The 18,356-nt window shown below is 43.9% G+C and overlaps 1 protein-coding gene across 1 annotated transcript in view; it reads right to left on the bottom strand.

The window, feature by feature from the left end:
* Positions 1-17,071, bottom strand: part of aig1 (androgen-induced 1 (H. sapiens)) — a 128,733-nt gene extending 111,662 nt beyond the window's left edge. The window contains exon 1 of the mRNA XM_041216874.1: positions 16,931-17,071. Within this exon, the coding sequence (XP_041072808.1) occupies positions 16,931-17,071 (141 nt within the window). The remainder of the gene's footprint in view (positions 1-16,930) is intronic.
* Between the last annotated feature and the right edge of the window lie 1,285 nt (positions 17,072-18,356).

Genomic DNA, 18,356 nt, shown 5'->3' with positions numbered 1-18,356 from the left:
AGGCTTCCCATTGGTTCTCCAAGCCGTGGGACTGGACCCCCATCAGTTACACTAAATTCCACCCCTGGTCTTAGACTTCTAAAACAATGGAAATAGTTTCTCTCCATCTGTTCCCTTAATACCTTGAAAGCTTCAGTCAAATCACCCCCGAACCTTCAAAATTCTAAAGAGCACAACGTTAGTCTCTGTAACCTCTGTTTGTGATTTAACCCTGGGCCCAGATTTTCGCTACCATGGAGAATCTCCCCGTGGTAGCAAAAATCCCCAAAATAGCCGGGAATTCTAAGTCCCACCCTCAAACACAGTATTTCCTATTTTCACAGGGGCTGGGTCTGGAACCAAGCTGGGGTTTTGCACGTGCACAGTTTGGGGAGGCAGCTGGTCATTTAAATCACTAGCTGCCTCCACTAAAGTGAGACTTAGGATGGCTAGGAGTGTGAAACCCAGAGTGTGCAGATTAGGGCAGGTAGATTTGCTTGGTAGCCAGGGTACACCTTTGGAAAGGTGAGGTACCCCTTTTGATATGGTTCTGGGACACTTTTGGGAGAGATAAGGCACCCTATGGGATTGTTAAAAGTAAACATGATTGTGCATAAAAAGCGTATAAGCTTATTGGAACTGTCAAAGCAGTTGAGGAACTGTCAAAGAACTGTCACGCTGTCAAGGAACTGTCTACTACCAAAGAACTGTCAAGCTGTAAAGAAACTGTCAAAGCTGCCAAGGAACTGCCAAAGCTGCGAAAGCTGTCAAAGGACTTTCAAAGCTGTAAAAGTTATCAAAGCTGTCAAAGAACTTTCAAAGCTGCCAAGGAGCTGTGAAAGCTGTCAACGAACTGTCAAAGCTGTCAATGAACTGTCAAAGCTGTCAAAGCTTTCAAAGCTGTCAAGAAATCATCAAAAATGTCAAAGCTGTTAAAGGATACTATGTGAGTTGACATAGGAGGGGTAAGGACAAAGGGTGGTGCATGGGGGCTTGGGTTGCCTTGAGTCGGCATAGGGGCTATAAAGGGCCATGGGCACATGGGGAGCCTAGAGGGTATGAGGGGCCATGGAAGTGGATAGAGGGACACAGCTTGGCATAGGGTTATGAGGGGCCATGGGAAGGCAGATAGGGGCCATGAGGGTTGGTGGTGGTGGGGGGGGGCGGTGCATGAGGTAGCATGGGCTGGCATGAATAGGCATAAGGAGTTCGTGGGAGGGGGTGGTGAGGGATGGATGCCTGTTTTTTTGTGTTAACCTTTTTTTGATTAACTTAAAGTGCTGGAGCACAAAAGCAGATCTTCCACCCAGCTGGCCTCCACACCTGGCAGCCTCCTGCCTTTGTTTCTGGGGACAATGGGCCCGACTTCCAATCCAGCTCACAACCCCCCCCTTCTCCACCCAACTCCCCCACCCTGCCGATCGAAAATCATAACTGCGGGCGGCCATTTTTAAAGGCCAGCTTCGCAGATCCAGGAATTCTCCCACCTCTGGAGTTCAGGTATCATCCTTGTGAATCTAGGCTGCACTCTCTTCAAGGCCAATGTATCTGGTCATAAGATGTGGCGCCCGGAACTGCTCGCAGTCCTCCAGCCCTTCTTTTCCATGGCATCATCTGCAAGGTTACTTAGGTACAAACTCGCAGCAGGATGATTAATAAATATTCCAAGGTAACAGGAGAAACCAGAATCAAGGTCTGGAGACTTCACTGGTCACAGCTGCCAAAGACAACTACGCATTTGTTTATTTATAGATAACTAGCCTGTTTTCGATTATTGAGCAAATTCATAATCCAATTTACTACTTCACCATGGCTCCCATGAGCTTTTATTTTAGTTTTAAGTCTCTTGTCAGGGACAGCAGATGGTTTTCTGGAAGTCAACCACATTATTTTCATCTACTAACTATGTTACATTCTCAGAAAATTGCAAAAAATTAGTTAGACATAGCTTGCTTTTCGTAAACCTCTTTTGATTTGTACACCCTTGATAGTCCTAGAAGCTCTTGAACAGCTTCCATGAAAACAGACTTCAGTGTAATTTTCTACAGCATATCGAATCAGCAGCACAGAAACAGACCCATACGGACAAACTGGTGTCCGGCAATACTATATTCCACTCAAACCTTCTCCCACTGTTTATATCTTCCCAAGCTGCACCCATATCCTTTCATCCTCTCATTCTCACGAGTGCCTCAAGCTTCCCTTTAATTGCGGCGACTGCTTCAGTCGCTCCCTTTGGCGGCAAGTTCGACATCCCCACCACTCTCTGAGTGTCGAGAAACTCACTGACATTTTTCTATGTTTGATACTGTGGATCTGTTCTGGACTCACTCTGCAAGTGGAAACAGTTTCTCTGCATCAACCCACTGAGCCCCTTCATAATTTCAAAGGCATTTACCAAATTTCATCTTAGACCTTTTTTCCCTTAGTGGTTCACAAATTATGGTCTGTGGGAGGGAACAGGCCAGAACACTCATTCTTCCCACTGATCGTTGTACATTTTATATCTCAGAACTATGCAGAGATGACAGGGATGGTTTTTTGTGTGTAGCAGGTTTTGCTCACAGTGCTTTAAAATGTCTGCTCCATTTTTCCAGCTCTAGTTTGTTTCCTTTTCCCTGAGTTCACACCCAGCCTGAACCAATTGAGCACAGTGAGCATCAATGGTAAATTAGACTCACATAATCAAACATAACTGAACACTACACATATGTGTTGTCACAGAACCAGACCAGCTCCCATGTGCATGACACGAGTCATCACAGGCGTGGGCACCAACTAAGAATTTTTTAACTTTAAGTTAAAATTTTGAACAATTGTTGATTTGTTTTTACTGAAACCTATAACTGGGGTGCACAGCCCGAGACAATAACAAATGAGGATAGATATAGATAGAAAAACTCAACATTCTGGAGCTCGGACTAGGTTGGAAAATAACAGCAGATGTGAAGTGGATTTTTGGCTTATTAAAGCGACCTTACATGTAGAATTCAATGGGGAGAAACTGATCTTTGGAAAGTAGTGCAAAATGGTCATCAGCAAATAGGCAGCCTGCTTTACACCCTGATCAATCTTTTCCATCGAAAGTCGGGCTGATCGTTGGGTTGCTAATTCACTGTTGCCTGTCTTGCCCTCCCGCGGAAAACCAGTTTCGCCTCCAACATCTTTCCACATCAGGAGAAGGAATAGTTCTGTGGTGGCTGCTGTGGCTGTGAATGCATGGACTGTTTTATTTGCAATTTCTTTTTTTTTTAAAAAAAACATCTTGAGTTCATTGACAGCAGAGCATTGCTGGGAAAAGCCGTGTTTGGTGGAGGATTTTCCTGTGGTTGGAATGAAAGCAGCTGTTGGAATTTAAACAGCGAGGGTTATCTGCCATGCCCATATACGGAGACAAGCAGCCCTGTAAAGATCGTATCTCGTGGAGTTTTCTTTCCAAGAAACACACAATATAGCTGACGATAATAAAAATAAAAGTAACTTCCTAGGTCCTAAAGATTGAGTAATGTGTATTGAAATATATTTGCAGATGGAGTTAGGGTATGGAGTTTTGAATCTGCGTTCAGATCCAAAAGGAGCCAGAAAAACACACCCAACACATTTAAAGAGGACAACATTGCAAGAAAATCCCTGGGTCTTCTTATATTTTCACTGATCAGTTCGCCCACATTAAGCCTAACGCTGAGGAGCCACACACCATAATGCAGCAACTTAGGTACCCCAGAAGATACATGACTGCACGTCGCCAAAAATTGCGTTCGCCTTCGAAAAGGCAGGAAATATTTTCAAACTCTGTTTGAACTGGTCGAAAGAATGTGTGAAAGAAAACGCTTCTTTCTTTTTTACAGAAGGCACTGGCATTATCCATTGTCTGACACACTGTAGCAACTTGCCAAGCCTTTTTTGACAGCACCTTCCAAACTCACAACCTCTGTCTGCTACCTATAGAAGGACAGGGGAAGCAGGTGCATGGGAACCACTGCCTGCAGGTTCCCCTCCAAGTCGCTCATCACCCTGACTTGGAAATATATCGCTGTTCCTTCACTGTCGCTGGGTCAAATACCTGGGGGTGGGGGTCCCTCCCTAACAGCTCTGTGGGTGTACCTACAACACATGGACTGCGACAGTTCCAGAAGGCTGCTCACCATCACCTTCTCAAGGGCAATTAGGGATGGGCAATAAATGGTGGTCTTGCGAGTGATGCCCAGGTCCCAAGACGAGCAATAAAAAAAAACTCAAAATGGAAGCAGGAAATGAAATCTGCGGACTGCAATCGGGTGAAGCAGCACTAAAGACTGAAACTTGATGTCTGCCAAAGTGGAGACACTGTGGCTTGCAACTGTTACTCCCCAGAGAACTGAAGGCCAGTGTGATGACAGTGGATGACAGATTGGTTCACCACGTAGCTTGGGAACTGTGGACCGAGGTGGAACACCTCAAGGAAGCTCTAAAGGTAAGACAACCCACATTTTATCAGCCAGACTCATGGGCCCATTTATAAATTCCAAAAATTGTTGCCTGGCAAATGTTTTATATTCACTGCTGCCCTCTTTCAAGTCTTGACATAACTTAATGCATACCACAGCCATAATTCACAACTGAAAGCCTTGGTTTATTGACATCTTCATTCCCTCCACCACCAACGCACAGCAGCAGCAGCGTGTGCCATCTACAAGACGTGCTGCAGGAACTCACCAAGGCTCCTACGACAGCACCTTCCAAACCCGTGACCCCTACCATCTAGAAGGACAAGGTCTACAGACGCATGGGAACACCACCACCTGCAAGTTCCCCTCCAAGCCACTCGCTATCGTGACTTGAAACTATATTGCGGTTCAATCGCAGTCGCTGGGTCAAACTCCTGGAACTCCCTCCATTACAGCACCGTGGGTGTACCTACACCACAGGGACTGCAACAGTTCAAGAAGGCAGCTCACCACCACCTTCTCAAGGGCAGTTAGGGATGGGCAATAAATGGTGGCCTAGCCAGTGATGCCCACTTTTTGTGAACGAATAAATGTTTTAAAAAATCTTCAAAGCACCTCACATATAAAAGCAATGCAGCATCACCTCACTGCGTGATGCATATTTATCCTTCAACCAAATCACTAAAGCAGATAACCTAATCATTGTCACACTGCTGTTTGTGGGATCTTGCTTAGTACAAATTGGCTGCTGCACTTCCTACGTTATAACAGTGAGTACACTTCAGTACCTAGGGGACACTGGTGAGCCGGATAGGTTTTTATGACAATCAATGATTGTTGCTATGGTCACCAGTATTGAGATTAGCTTTCAATTGCAGATTTTATTAATTGAATTGGATTTCCACTGCTGCCACGGTGAGAATTAAACCTGTGTCCCCAGAGCCTCTAGATTATTAGTTCATTGACTTTACCACCACACCACCATCTCTCCCGGATAGGGATTGGAGATGAGCCGATGGAAGGCTCAGAAGTACTATGTCCTTGCCACTGAGGACAGCCACTGAGAGGGTAAGAGAAAGTGAAACCACAGTGTCTCTTCAATCTGAGAATAGGATGATTCACTCGTTCTGTCTTCCCCTCCTTCTGGCTCTCTCCCGCTCAGGCAAATGCACACACATATAACAAAACTCAGTTAGCATCTTGTTGGAAGGAATCTCTTCGAGAAGGGTTGTAAAATGAATCATTTTCGATCATTGTAGTCCCGTAGGAATTGTCATTGGCGCCAGCACCTCACTTCCGCCCACTTCCGTCATCAAGCTTTGAAAGCAGCAGCACAGCTACATATATCTGGGAGAACACAGTCAGTGATTGAGGGCGTAGCACCCGTGGGGGTGGGGGGGAGGTTGCGAGCGGGGCGTGGTTTCACTGAGTACAGCTCAGTTGGACCAAGTAGCAGTGGAATAGAAGGAGCAGGAATATGCTGAACACTATCAAGGGCTTCGGGAAATGCAGAGTGCTCATGATACTCGACAGGCTTGTCACCTCCATTTCAAATTAATTGAAGTTAAGATCAAATCGACCATGAGCCTTTGTAAAATACAAATTCAGCCTTAACTGGAGTATTGTGTCCAATATTTCAGGAAGGTTATGTAGGCTTTGGAGAGGGTGCAGGAAAGATCTATGGGAATAGTTCCAGGGATGAGGGACTTCAGTTATGTGGAAAGATTGGGGAAGCTGAGGCTGTTCTTCTTAGAGAAGAGAAGGTTGAGAGGAAATTTGATAGACGTGTTTAAAATGATGAGGAACCTGGACAGAGTAGATAGGGAGAAATTGTTCCCATTGGCAGAAGGATCAAGAACCAGAGGACACAGACTTTAGGTGATTGGCAAAAGAACCAAAGGCAACATGGGGAAAAGTTTTATTTTGCAGTGATTGGTTAGGATCTGGAAAGCACTGCTTGAGAGTGTGGTCAAGGCAGATTCAATCATGGCGTTCAAAAGGAAATTGGACATGCAGCTATCGCACAGAGAATTTATGTGCTCCTTTTTACTTCCTGTGATTAATATGTTGGTATGTAAAAGGTGTGTATTTTCTTATCCTCAGATTAAGAAGCCCAATTAAATAAGTCCAGCAGCAAGTTTTTGTTAGTTTTTAAAAATAAAGAGGGTTATTTATTATCACACACTTGCCCTGGATTGTAAAATGCGATGTCCTACTCACTCTCCTCACACCCACAAAGATTAGATACAGATGAAGGTAAAAAAAAATAGCGGGCGGAGCTTAGCTCTTGTTGGGCCGGGCTCAGCGGGGGCAGTTGGGAAGCCAATCGCTGTCCACGATCATGGCTGGACCGTGGTTTCACGCTGGGTGGGCCAATGAAGGCCTGCCCGGCGTGAAATGCGAGCGGCAGTGCTCAGCGCTGCCTCTGCTGGCGGGATGGAGGGCAGTACGAGCGTGAACTTCATGCATGCCGTCCAAGTGCGCACTTGCAAATCACCCCTGAGGCACAGAGCTGCCTCAGGGAGATGAACCTTTTTCCAAATATAAAATAAAGATTTGTAAAAATGTAATAAAACATGTCCCCTCATGTGACTCTGTCACGTGAGCAGGGACATGTTATAAATGAAATGTAAATTGTTTTAGTTTTATTTTTTATTTGCTGTTGGAAGCTTCATCCTGAGGTTCAGGATGAGGTTTCCTAAAAAGTGCAAAGGCCGTGGTTGGGTGGGGAGCAAAACATTTATTTTAATTACCTTGTTAATGGCCTTAGTAGGCTTTTTAATTGTTGGCGGGTGCGTTGCTGACTCTGGTGCACGCGCCCGCTGACCGAAATATTGCGCGACTGCGCGTTGATGTCGGAAGGCTTACCCGAAGTCAACACGCGTCATTTTACGCTCGAGTGGGTCGGGTGTGTGACCGTCCGCTGAGGTAAAAGTTTTACCCATGGTCGCGAATTATAATTATCTCAGTCTCTTCGGTGGCAGGCCTGCAGTTCCTTCGACAGAGGTGATGCTTTAGAGTTGAATTGGAAGTCTGGTAGAGTGAAGGGTTCTTAGTAAGCAGCAAAGTTATGCTGCTTTGTCGATTGACACCTTGAGAGTTTGAGATAACCGACGTCTTTGTGTTTGAATCGACCCATTCAATTTGCAATTAGCCTTTTGAATTAGTTTCAGAAAAGGGCATTGATACAACATCAGTCTGGAAGTTTCCTCTTGTTCCCTCTTGAGACAGGGGAGTGGTTCCAATCCACAAAAGAGGTCAGGTGACTCTCGGGTGGCCATCTTTGGCAATCTTTTGTTGAGTTTTTGAAAATATAAAGTATTGACTGAAAGTCCATAATATACTGGAACATGACCCACCTAAAGAGAAAAATATTGCAGGGCTATGGGGAAAGGGCAGAGGGGATGGGACTAGCTAAATTGCTTTCACAAAGAGCCAGCAAAGACTTGACAGGCATCCATGCAGCAGATGACACAGCTCATCAACTGGCTCCCTCTGACCCATCTCTGTGGAGACACTTCCCCACAGAGACTGCCAGATAAATATGTCAGAGCCAGCAGACATTCTGTAGTTAGTGACGTCTACTCAAAGGAAGTGGAAATAATTAGTGGATAGACAGTTCCCATGGGAATATCCCACCTGTGGTCAAAATAACACCCACCGGAAAATTTGCCACACTGTCTACTATTGGAATTGGATAGCCCTGTGGTTTAGTACACTGTACTCTTATTATTAAGAACTGGGCTTAAATCCAGTTCCACTGATAGCTCGAATGTTAATTCTTCACCACTTCACCATGAATCACCTAAAGAATTAAATATTATGGCGCATTTTCCAAGCAGCTCAGCCAATAAGGTGATAGAAACTTGCCAAATGGAACTGCGCTTTCAACTAAATATTGCAGTAGACACTTGAGGATGGCACTTTCTAGATCTCACCTTGAAGAATCTTCCCATTCTGGGCTCTTGGAGAGTGTCAAGTTCTTTCTGATGTTGTTTATGGTGATTCAGTGCCTTGTCTCATTAAGTAAATATTTCCTCCATAGCTTGATCCAGTAGATCTGGGAAAATGCATTATCTGAAGATTGTTTAAAAATTCCAGGAAACACATTTGATTTCATGGGGGGGAATTTTCAGCTTGGCAAGCGGGGGTGGGGCCCTGGGCTGCCTTCGCATTTTTCATGGAACTGCATCCACGGGCAGATCCACGAAGGGTTTATAAATTAAATAAAGTTTCTCATTAAAGTTCATTCACATGTCGCAGCTCACTGTCACATGAGGGGACAAGACTTCAATTTTTTTTCTCTTGATTAAAATTTTTCAAACTTTAAACTTATCCGCACTTTCTGCGCTCTTTCGTACTCCTGACTCAGGGAACCCCCACCTCACCGCCCGCACAGGGAGCGCTCAGCGCTTAATTGGCCCACCCACGTAAAATGGCGGTGCGGTCCCGCTCGGGGGGTGCTGATAGGGTCTGCGCCTGCTCCCGCCCTCCCCCACACAACCCCCACCACCCCCCCCCCAACAACGGGAGGATAATTCTCCCCCATAGAATCAGAATGATTACAGTACAGAAGGAGGCCATTTGGCTGCTTAAGTCCCACTCCCCTCCTTTTTCCCATGGTGCAGCAGTTTTTCTCTCCTTAGATAATTATCTAAATCCCCCTGGAAAGCAACAAGATTGAATCTGCTGGCACTACGCTGTCAGGCAGTGCATCCCAGATCCCAATCACGCACGAAGAAAATGTTTTTCCTCATATTGCCTCTGGCTCTTTTTCCAATTACCTCAAATTGGTGTCTTCTGGTTCTCGATCCTTCTGCCAATGGGAACAGTTTCTCCCTATGTACCCTGCCCACTTACCTCATGATTTTGAACACCTCTATCAAATCTCCTCTCAACCTTCTCTCCTCTAAAGAGAACAGCCCCAGCTTCATCAATCTATCTTCATAAATGAAGTTTCTCATCGCTGGAACCATTCTCTGCACCCTCTCCAAGCCTTCCAAACCTTCCTAAAATGCAGTGCCCAGACACTATAGTCCAGGTGAAGTTGAAACATTATTTTGTAAAGGTTTACCATAACCTCCTTGTTTTTGTACTCTATGCCCCTATTTATAAACCCCAGGGCCCTGAATGCTTTACTAACCACTTTCTCAACCTGTCCTGCCACCTTCAACTCTTTGTGTACATATACCCCGAGGCTCCTCTGCTCTTGCATCCTCTTTAGAATTGTATGCTTTATTTTATATTTCCTTTCCTCAATCCTCCCACCAAACGCACACATTTTGCACCATTAAATTTTGGATTTTAAATCATTTCCTTTTAATAGACAGTCATAACAGGCAAAAATGCTACTGGGCCAAATATTAAAAAAGTGAAACAGCACAACTTAACAGCAAGTTATTCAGGAAGTGGAAATAATTAGTGGACAGGCAGCTCCCAAGGGGAGATCCCATCCGTGGTTATTGGAAAACTCACCATAGAATTGGATAGCTCTGCGGGTTAGCACACTGTATTCTTATTATTAAGTCCAGGCCCAGTGATAGCTCGAATGTTAAATCTCTGCCAACTGCAGGTGAAATCCATCTTGGGCAGTTGAACATTGGATAGAGTTTTGCCATCACTAGTTTTTTGCTACCATCCGAGACAAATTTCACCCCCTTGTTATTAATAGGCACCTTCAAAGGCACATAATGCCCTACTCCTGGTAGACATCACAAAATATACGAGGGAGGACAGAGTGATGGATGGTGTGGGAAGTGAGAAACTCACACTGATGGGGCGATATTTAATGGACCCAATGGGAGTCTTGGCTACTGGGTAGCGAGCTGGCAAGACCCCCATGTTGCCTCTGTTAGGGAAAGTCTGTTGAATTAGGTGCCACTTAGGCGCTTGATAGCCTGTGGCGGGCCTTGCCCAGGATCAAGGACCCCAGGGGCAGAATTCCCACCTGCCAAAAACTGCGAGCCAATCAGAGGCAGGCAGCTGTATTGAACGTCAGCAGCACTGGGGGGAGGCGGTGGCTGCTGCTGGTAATGGACCCTGGATGGACCCAGGCACACAGGTGAGTGACAGCGGGAGGGGATTCGCAGGGTGGGCTTCATGGGGGAGGGGAGTTGGCAGCAAGGGAAAGGGGGTGGTTCACATCAGGCCCACCCCCCTCCCTTCCCAAAGCAAGGGCAGGCTATCAAGTGCCTAAGTGACACTTAATTCAACAGGCCTTCCCTAACAGAGGCAACAAAGGGGATCTTGCCAGCTCTCTAGCCATTATCCAAGGGCATTGAATGCCTTTGAATGAGGGATTCCGGCCCCCCACATCCCCCCCCACCCCCATCCTCCAAACTCTGGGAGCTCCCAGGTAACCACAACAGGGCTTTGTCTTGCTTCACTCACAGCACATTCCCCACCAGCTGGGAGGAGACCCTTAAGTGGGCATTAACTTAATTGTGGCAGGACCTCCCCACCCCCCCAATAGACTTTAGTCAGGGTGGAGGCAAGAATATGGTGGAATCCCCACCCACCGCAGTCCCACCTGATTAAATACCCCCTGTCACCAAACTGTCACAGGAACAGGCAGTAAATTCCACCTGTGCAGTGGGAAATGACCCTCAGATGTTCAATGTTAGACACAGTGGTACAGAATAGAGTAAACACCTATCCTTGCCAAACCTTTTGTTCTCCTTATCTAAGGAAGGACATACTTGCCCTAGAGAGAGTGCAACAAAGGCTCACTAGACTGTTTTCTGAGATGAGGGGATTGTTCGATGAGGAGAGATTGAGTAGACTCGGTCAATACTCCCTGGAGTGTAAGAAGAATGAGAGATGACCTCATTGAAACATAGGAAATTCTTAAGATGCTGAGAAAATGCTTCTCCTTACCGGGCAATCTAATATATGGGAGGGGGGGGGGTCACAGTCTCAGAATAAGGGGTGAACCGATAAGGACTGAGAAGAGGAGGAATTTCTTCACTGAAAGAGCTGCGAATCTTTGGAATTCTGTACCCCAGAGTGTTGTGGATGCTCAGTCACTGAGGATATTCCAGACCAAAGTCAGTAGCTTTTTGAGCACTAAGGCAATTAAGGGGATATGGAGACAATGCAGGAAGGTAGGGTTAAGCTAGAAGATCAGCTATGATCGTCTTGAATGGTGCAATAGGCTCAGAGGGCTGAATGGCCTACTCCAGATCCCATTTCTTACGCTCTTATGTACCATACCTGGAATTACTTTACACTGACACTGGGTCACAGTGTGCATTAAATGTTTCGCTAAACAACACTGAAATGTCTGCACTTAATGAACATAAAAGTTCACAAATACACACAGCAAACACCTAATTAAAATAACTCCTGCTGTTGAAGTTGAGGTTTATAGATTCAGTTAAAAAAGATCTGAAAATATGAATGATCACAAGCTTTTTGAAACAGGGATGGGTGTTGACATTATGGGCTTTTTGACAGTCTAAAAACGTGCAGAAGTTAATGAAGTAAATATGCCAGGCATTGCTGAATTTAATACCAACCGGCTGTTTAAAAGGTTGCATCTATTTGTTGCGTCTTTCTACCCTTTTTCATTGAGCTTAATTCAGTTATCTTTCCACTACACTGGCTGTTACACAGCAATTAACTAGAGGTGCAAGCAACTCAAATGTTAGTGACTGCAGTGACGTCTTGAAGGCATAGACACTAGCTCAATTTCGCTGCCCACGCACTAGACCATTCAAAATACAGGCAGCTGGTTTTCTGAGTTTTAATGGACAAAATTCAAAAGGAATGAATGCCTCCAGCAACCCCTTCCACATCTGTGAACCCAATGCCAGTGCTCAAACAAGGCAGCAAGTGTTAAAAACAGTCTAATATTCTGATGGATCTATCAGCCTGGTCATTGTATAGAATGATGGATTTGTTAACCTGCACCCACTAAACTGGCAGTTACAATGTTGCTCATGAATTAGTTCATCTCTTCCTTTGTCCTAAACTCTGGCTGTCTTTACTCCGATCTGTTACCATTCCTCCCCTAGATACATTAGCTTCAAGTTTTTTGTGATTAACTACCACATCAGCTGTGTTATTTTGCCGATGCTAACTGGTGACATGTTACAGTTCGCTCAGGAGCCTGAGTTGCTGTGGCAACATACACTTTTCCATGCATGCTGTACTCTGGAGCATTGGGTAGTGATAGCCCAGGCTCCAGCGTTCTGCCTATCATATGGCTGAGCCAGAAATCTCTACCACTCGCCATTGGCATGTAATAGAAGAATTTGCAGGTTGAGTACTCAACCTGTTTGAGCAGGTTATGAGCACACTTTCATTCACCATCAAGTTCTGGGGTGGGATTTGAACCCAGAGCTTCTGGCTTAGAGACAGGGACACAAACACAGCACCATAAGACCCCCTATTACAGCTGATCATATAATGACGTGCAAACATCATGATATGTTTTTGCATCACCACAATTATCAAAAGAATCACGCAGAACAGCATTGTCAGCAGTTGCCGTGAACTATTGTGCTACGAGGTCTTGTTAGAAATCCTTTCACTCTTGTCAACCATCAGATGATAGTGTCAGTCACAGTACAGTCAGCCAGTACAGTCAGCCACCAAGTCCATGGAAGATGAGCCACTTCACTGAGATTGTGACAAGGGCTGCTAAAGAAAAAAGGACTTGCACTTCTTTAGCTTCTTTTATGACCACCTGATGTCCCAAAGCTCTTTGCAACCAATGAAGTACTTTTGAAGTATATCACTGCTTTAATGTAGGAAACACAGCTGTCAACTTGCGCACAGCAAGCTCCCATAAACCGCAAAGTGAAATGACCAGAGAATCTGTTATTGAGATATTGGTTGAGGGATAAATATTGACCAGAAAACTAGGGATAACCTTCCTGCTCTTCTTCCATGTGGTGCCATTAGATCTTTTTCATCCTCCTGAGAGAGCAGACAGGATCTTGGCTCATTCTCCCATCTAAAAGATGGCACCTCGAACAATCCAGCACTCCCTCAGTACCACAGTGTTAAGTATCAGCTCAGGTTTTCATACTCAAGTCTCTGGAGTGGGACTTAACCCAAAACCTTTTGACTCAAAGTGCTACCAACTGAGTCACTGCCACAGTGCTACATGAAGGGCTACTGCACTTGCTTAAAGCGTTAGCTACTGGAGGTAGAATTTGGAACGAGAGACAAAATTGACTGAAAAGAGGAAGCTGCATAGCATCAGTTAGGGGGGGGTGATAGAGGAATGGAGAGATTTGCTGAACATAGGGCTCCAGAGATTGGTCCAAAAGCCCCTACTGTTCTCAATCTACAAAAATGAACTGAATTCAAGAAAATGAAATAAATTGGCTATATTTACTAAAGCTGACAGTGAACTAAGAAAATCTGACTGACTAGCCAAAAAAATCAGAAGGACTTGGACAAATGATGCAAAGTGTAGAAACATGGCAGATAAAGTTTGCTGTAAAATAAATGAAAGGCATTAGGTATTAGAAGAGAAAATGATGTGATTAGGAGGGAAATTGAAAGAGAAGTGGGAGTAAAAGCAGACTCAACATTTAACATGTCCAATCATTGTGAAACAGCAAGCATCGAAGAAATATAATCCTTTTGATTTATATTGTGAAATCAGCAGAATGTAAGCCTGAGATTGTCATTTTGAAACTTTGTCGTACTCGTGTCGTGGCACACCATAAAATCTATTCTCCAAGGCACAAGGGATGCATCTTGGAAATGTTGCAGAGAGAGTCCAAAAGATCAAACCCTGGTTTCAGAGTACTGAGTTGGAGACTTTCAGCTACCTAGGCCTTAAGCTCTGCAATTTCTTTCTGAAACTTTTCAGCCTCTCTACTTCTGTCTTCCCCTTTAGGTCACTCCTTAAAAACTTCCTCTTTGACCAAACTTTGGGTCATCTGATATTTCCTTCTGTGGCTAAGTGTCCAGTTTGGATCAATAATGCTCTTGGGAAGTGCCTTGTGATGTTTTGCTAGATTAGTGGTGCTCTTTCAATGCAATGTGGTATTGCTGGTGAATTAATGATGAAAGGAGATGAATAAGAGGGGTTCTTAGAAATGTTTACAAGTTATGTAAGAATAGAATATAAGTAGAATAGAAAAGACAAATCCTAAAGACGACTTAATGTTAAAACGCAATGCCGTAGGGAAATGGGTACAAACTGGTAAAAAGCAAGTTCAGGACTGATGTTAGGAAGTTATTCTACATGATGTGTGCTTCTTCAGGTAGTGAAGTATTGGCAGAAACTCTGCAATTTAGTGAAGAGCCAGTTAGGTGCTGCAATGAGGGGCCTTCAGAACTCTAAATACAAAAGAGCTGGAGTAGGCAAATGGCTTATGTCTTCTAGCATTATGATTGCGAATGTTTGAAATAAGTAGAGTTAGCACTTCTAACTAACCAAAATCAAAGACCTGTCATAGCAAAACAAATAAAAATAATGTAAAAATGCACTTGCACCTTAAACACACAAACATGTACTCAATCAACGTTAGAATGCTTTCACTGATGCTTATCCACATATCCTGCAGCTACTGGTCTGAGACCATTAGTTACTGATTCCAGATGGTGCCCGATTTACTGCCCTGTCAAATTCCAGTTTTCAGCTCTGCGCACATGCTTAGCTGAATGTGCACCACTCCTCTTCCCAGCTGCTAGCAAACGAGCATGGGTAGAGCTCTCTTGATGGCTAACTTAACCGTGGGTCAGCTTAAAAAGTGCCCAGGGACTCTGAAGCTCTGTCAGGTATAGGGGGCAATGGAGTTGCAATGGTTTGGCTCTGGATTAATAATCCAGACTAATGTTCTCAAATCCCACAATGGCAGCTGGTGGCAAATCTGGAAAACAAAGCTAGTCTCAGTAATAGTGACCGTAACAGTGCTTTAAAAAAAATTATTGCTTGTGAAAAAAATCCACGTGGATCACGAATGCCCTTTCGCTAAGGAAATCTGCCCTCCTCACCTGGTCTGGCCTACGTATGACTTCACACTCACAGCGATGTGGCTGATTTCTGCCTTCTGAAGTGACTGAGCAAGCCATTCAGCTCAAGGGCAATCAGGAATGGTCAACAAATGCTGGTCTTACCGGCAATGCTCACATCCCATGAAAGAATTTTTTAAAAAATTACTTTTTAACCACAAGTTTGACACTGTATTGGAGCCATACTCTTTGTGGTGTCCTCCAGGGGGCTCTCTATATCACTTCTTCCCAGAGTCAGAGCAGGCCCTGTCCCACATATACAACGCAACTTCATCGTCACTGTGAAGCAGAATACTGAAATCGTTCCTATATGAATGGTATGAATGTCCCAGTGTTTTGCTGAATGTATTGGTTTTCTGTCCAGTGGCCTCTGTTAAATTGAGCCTTTGTTGTTGGTTAATGGCTCAGATTTTAATGACAATCCTAATTAAAGATGCAGTATCATTGAGAGGCAGTGGACTGTTCTTGTAATGATAATGTTCTCCTTTAAGGTTCTCCTCTTCCCATTTTTCCTTTATATATTCCACTATTCTGATGTTTGCACAGAGAATGGATGATACACGTGTGTTGCAGATGTTGGGTGGCACTGAAGCCTGTGTGCGTTCTATCAATGACGATTGATCAGCACAGTATATAAATCATCCATCACCTCCCACCATGAAGAGCAGACAGGAAAGGATCACGCACTCTGGGTTTTCTCCTTCTTCGATGTGTAAAATATAAGATCACTCCTCATTATAAATACAGAGCACGCTGTAAAATGGGAAGGGGAAACAGTAAAGGGTGCCCTGCACTCACCCCAGACACAAGAATCTCATTCTGACCCTGTGACTAGCAGGTAGGGGCAATCCAGACACTCAGTGCCAGCTACCAACATAACACCCTGATTCTGGAGTCCAACTATACCTTTCATGTTCAACAAGGTCAACATCTATATTTATAAACGCTCTTGCAAACTCCACATAAGCAAACAATATCACTGAACCCTTATATAAAAAAAGTGAAAGTAATTGAAAGCATAAACTAAGATTGCAGAATGTTCTGTCTAAATCAAACTCCCTTCACCTTTCCTTTTGCAAACTAATGGACATTATCTGCCCCAAAGACAGAGCAGTAATTTCCCATTCTTAGCACGAGGTTTGAGGGGGAGAGGAATTCAAAGTGTTAAGCCTGCTAGCTAGTTAGGCACACCTCACAATGCAGAGGTTAAAATTCATAAAATAGACTTAAAAAAAAAAGAAACTGCTTTCACCCTTTTTGTGAATGTTGATGGTCTTGAGGATACTGTTTTGTTTTGGGAGGGGGAAAGACAATGGCAGGGGGAGAAACACCTATGTTAAATACGAAATGATATTCATTCTGCGTCTGTGTGTGTGGGGTTGGGGTGGGGTGGTAGGGGGGGTGGTGCTGGGTGGGGGGTGGTGGGGGGTGGTTGGGAGTTGGGGGGTGGGGAACAGGTGGGGGTGCATTTAGAAAGAAGAAGAAAGGAATAGCAGCAGCGACGCCATAAGAATAATAATCAGGAGTTTGCTCTCTTCACGACTTACCAGGTCTATGAATGTTAAGAACTTCCAGCTGCCGCCGTATGTTTGGTGAGCTGGGATGTCGAGGGCTTTGAAATTGCAGAGAATGGAGAGGTAGGAGAGCAGGATGGCGACCCGCAGGACCTGCGAGGGAATGAGAGCCATGTTGCCGCTGCTGATGCTGCTCCTCGCCTTTGCTGCCTAGTAACTGCCTGGACCCAGAGGGAGCCTGTTACCATGGAAACCTGGGCTGGCAGGCTGCTGCTAGGCACAGGATCACATAGGCCTTCAAGACGTACATAGCAAAAGTATACACTAATAAATCTGTCATTCTTCAGGTATATAGAATATAATCCAAACTATAAATGAAGGAAAGGATATGTCAGTAATTACTCTGCTATATAACTGAAGTGATACGTATACACGGATGCAGCACTGGATAAATATTAATCTTTCTTCCTGTTTAAAAAAGGGAAAGCTTTCTGTATACTTATTTATTTAGCCATCCATTATCTATCCATCAACTATTCATTTCTCTATCTTTAGTATCCAACACCTTTTATCTATCTATTTATATAATTATTCACAAGTTATCCAACATCAACCCATAATCAATCAATCCATCTATCTATCTATCTATCTATCTATCTGACTCTCTATCTGTCTGTCTGTCTATCTATCTATCTATCTATCTATTTGTCTGACTATCTGACTCTCTATCTGTCTGTCTGTCTATCTATCTATCTATCTATCTATTTATCTGACTATCTATCTATCTATCTATCTATCTATCTGTCTATCTGACTCTCTATCTGTCTGTCTGTCTATCTATCTATCTATCTATCTATTTGTCTGACTATCTGACTCTCTATCTGTCTGTCTGTCTATCTATCTATCTATCTATCTATTTATCTGACTATCTATCTATCTATCTATCTATCTATCTGTCTATCTGACTCTCTATCTGTCTGTCTGTCTATCTATCTATCTAACTATCTATCTATTTATCTGACTATCTGTCTATCTGACTCTCTATCTGTCTGTCTATCTATCTATCTGTCTATGTATCCGTCTATCTCTCTGTCTGTCTTTCTGTCTATCTATCTGCCTGTCTTTCTGCCTGTACATCCATCAATCTACCTACCTACCTACCTACCTATCTATTTATCTATCTATATGTATGTGTTTTATGTGTGTTTATATGTGTGTTTATGTATATATATATTCATATATATTTATGCCATACAAAAAACATACATCCCGTGCTATCTTAATTTTCCTGCACTGTGTCCATGGTTACAGGTGTATAAAACATGTTACTAGCTATCAGTGACCCTATTGCTGGATAAATGCTTGCTTATATTGACAAATAAAACCAGTAAATTATCATAATTGTTTTTTTGTTTTAACCGGGGATATAATGAATACCTGGACACTGTCTGGCTGTCCC

The sequence above is a fragment of the Carcharodon carcharias genome, chromosome 2 (assembly GCF_017639515.1).
Source record: "Carcharodon carcharias isolate sCarCar2 chromosome 2, sCarCar2.pri, whole genome shotgun sequence".
NCBI lineage: Eukaryota > Metazoa > Chordata > Chondrichthyes > Lamniformes > Lamnidae > Carcharodon > Carcharodon carcharias.
This window is presented reverse-complemented; position numbering and strand designations above follow the sequence as displayed.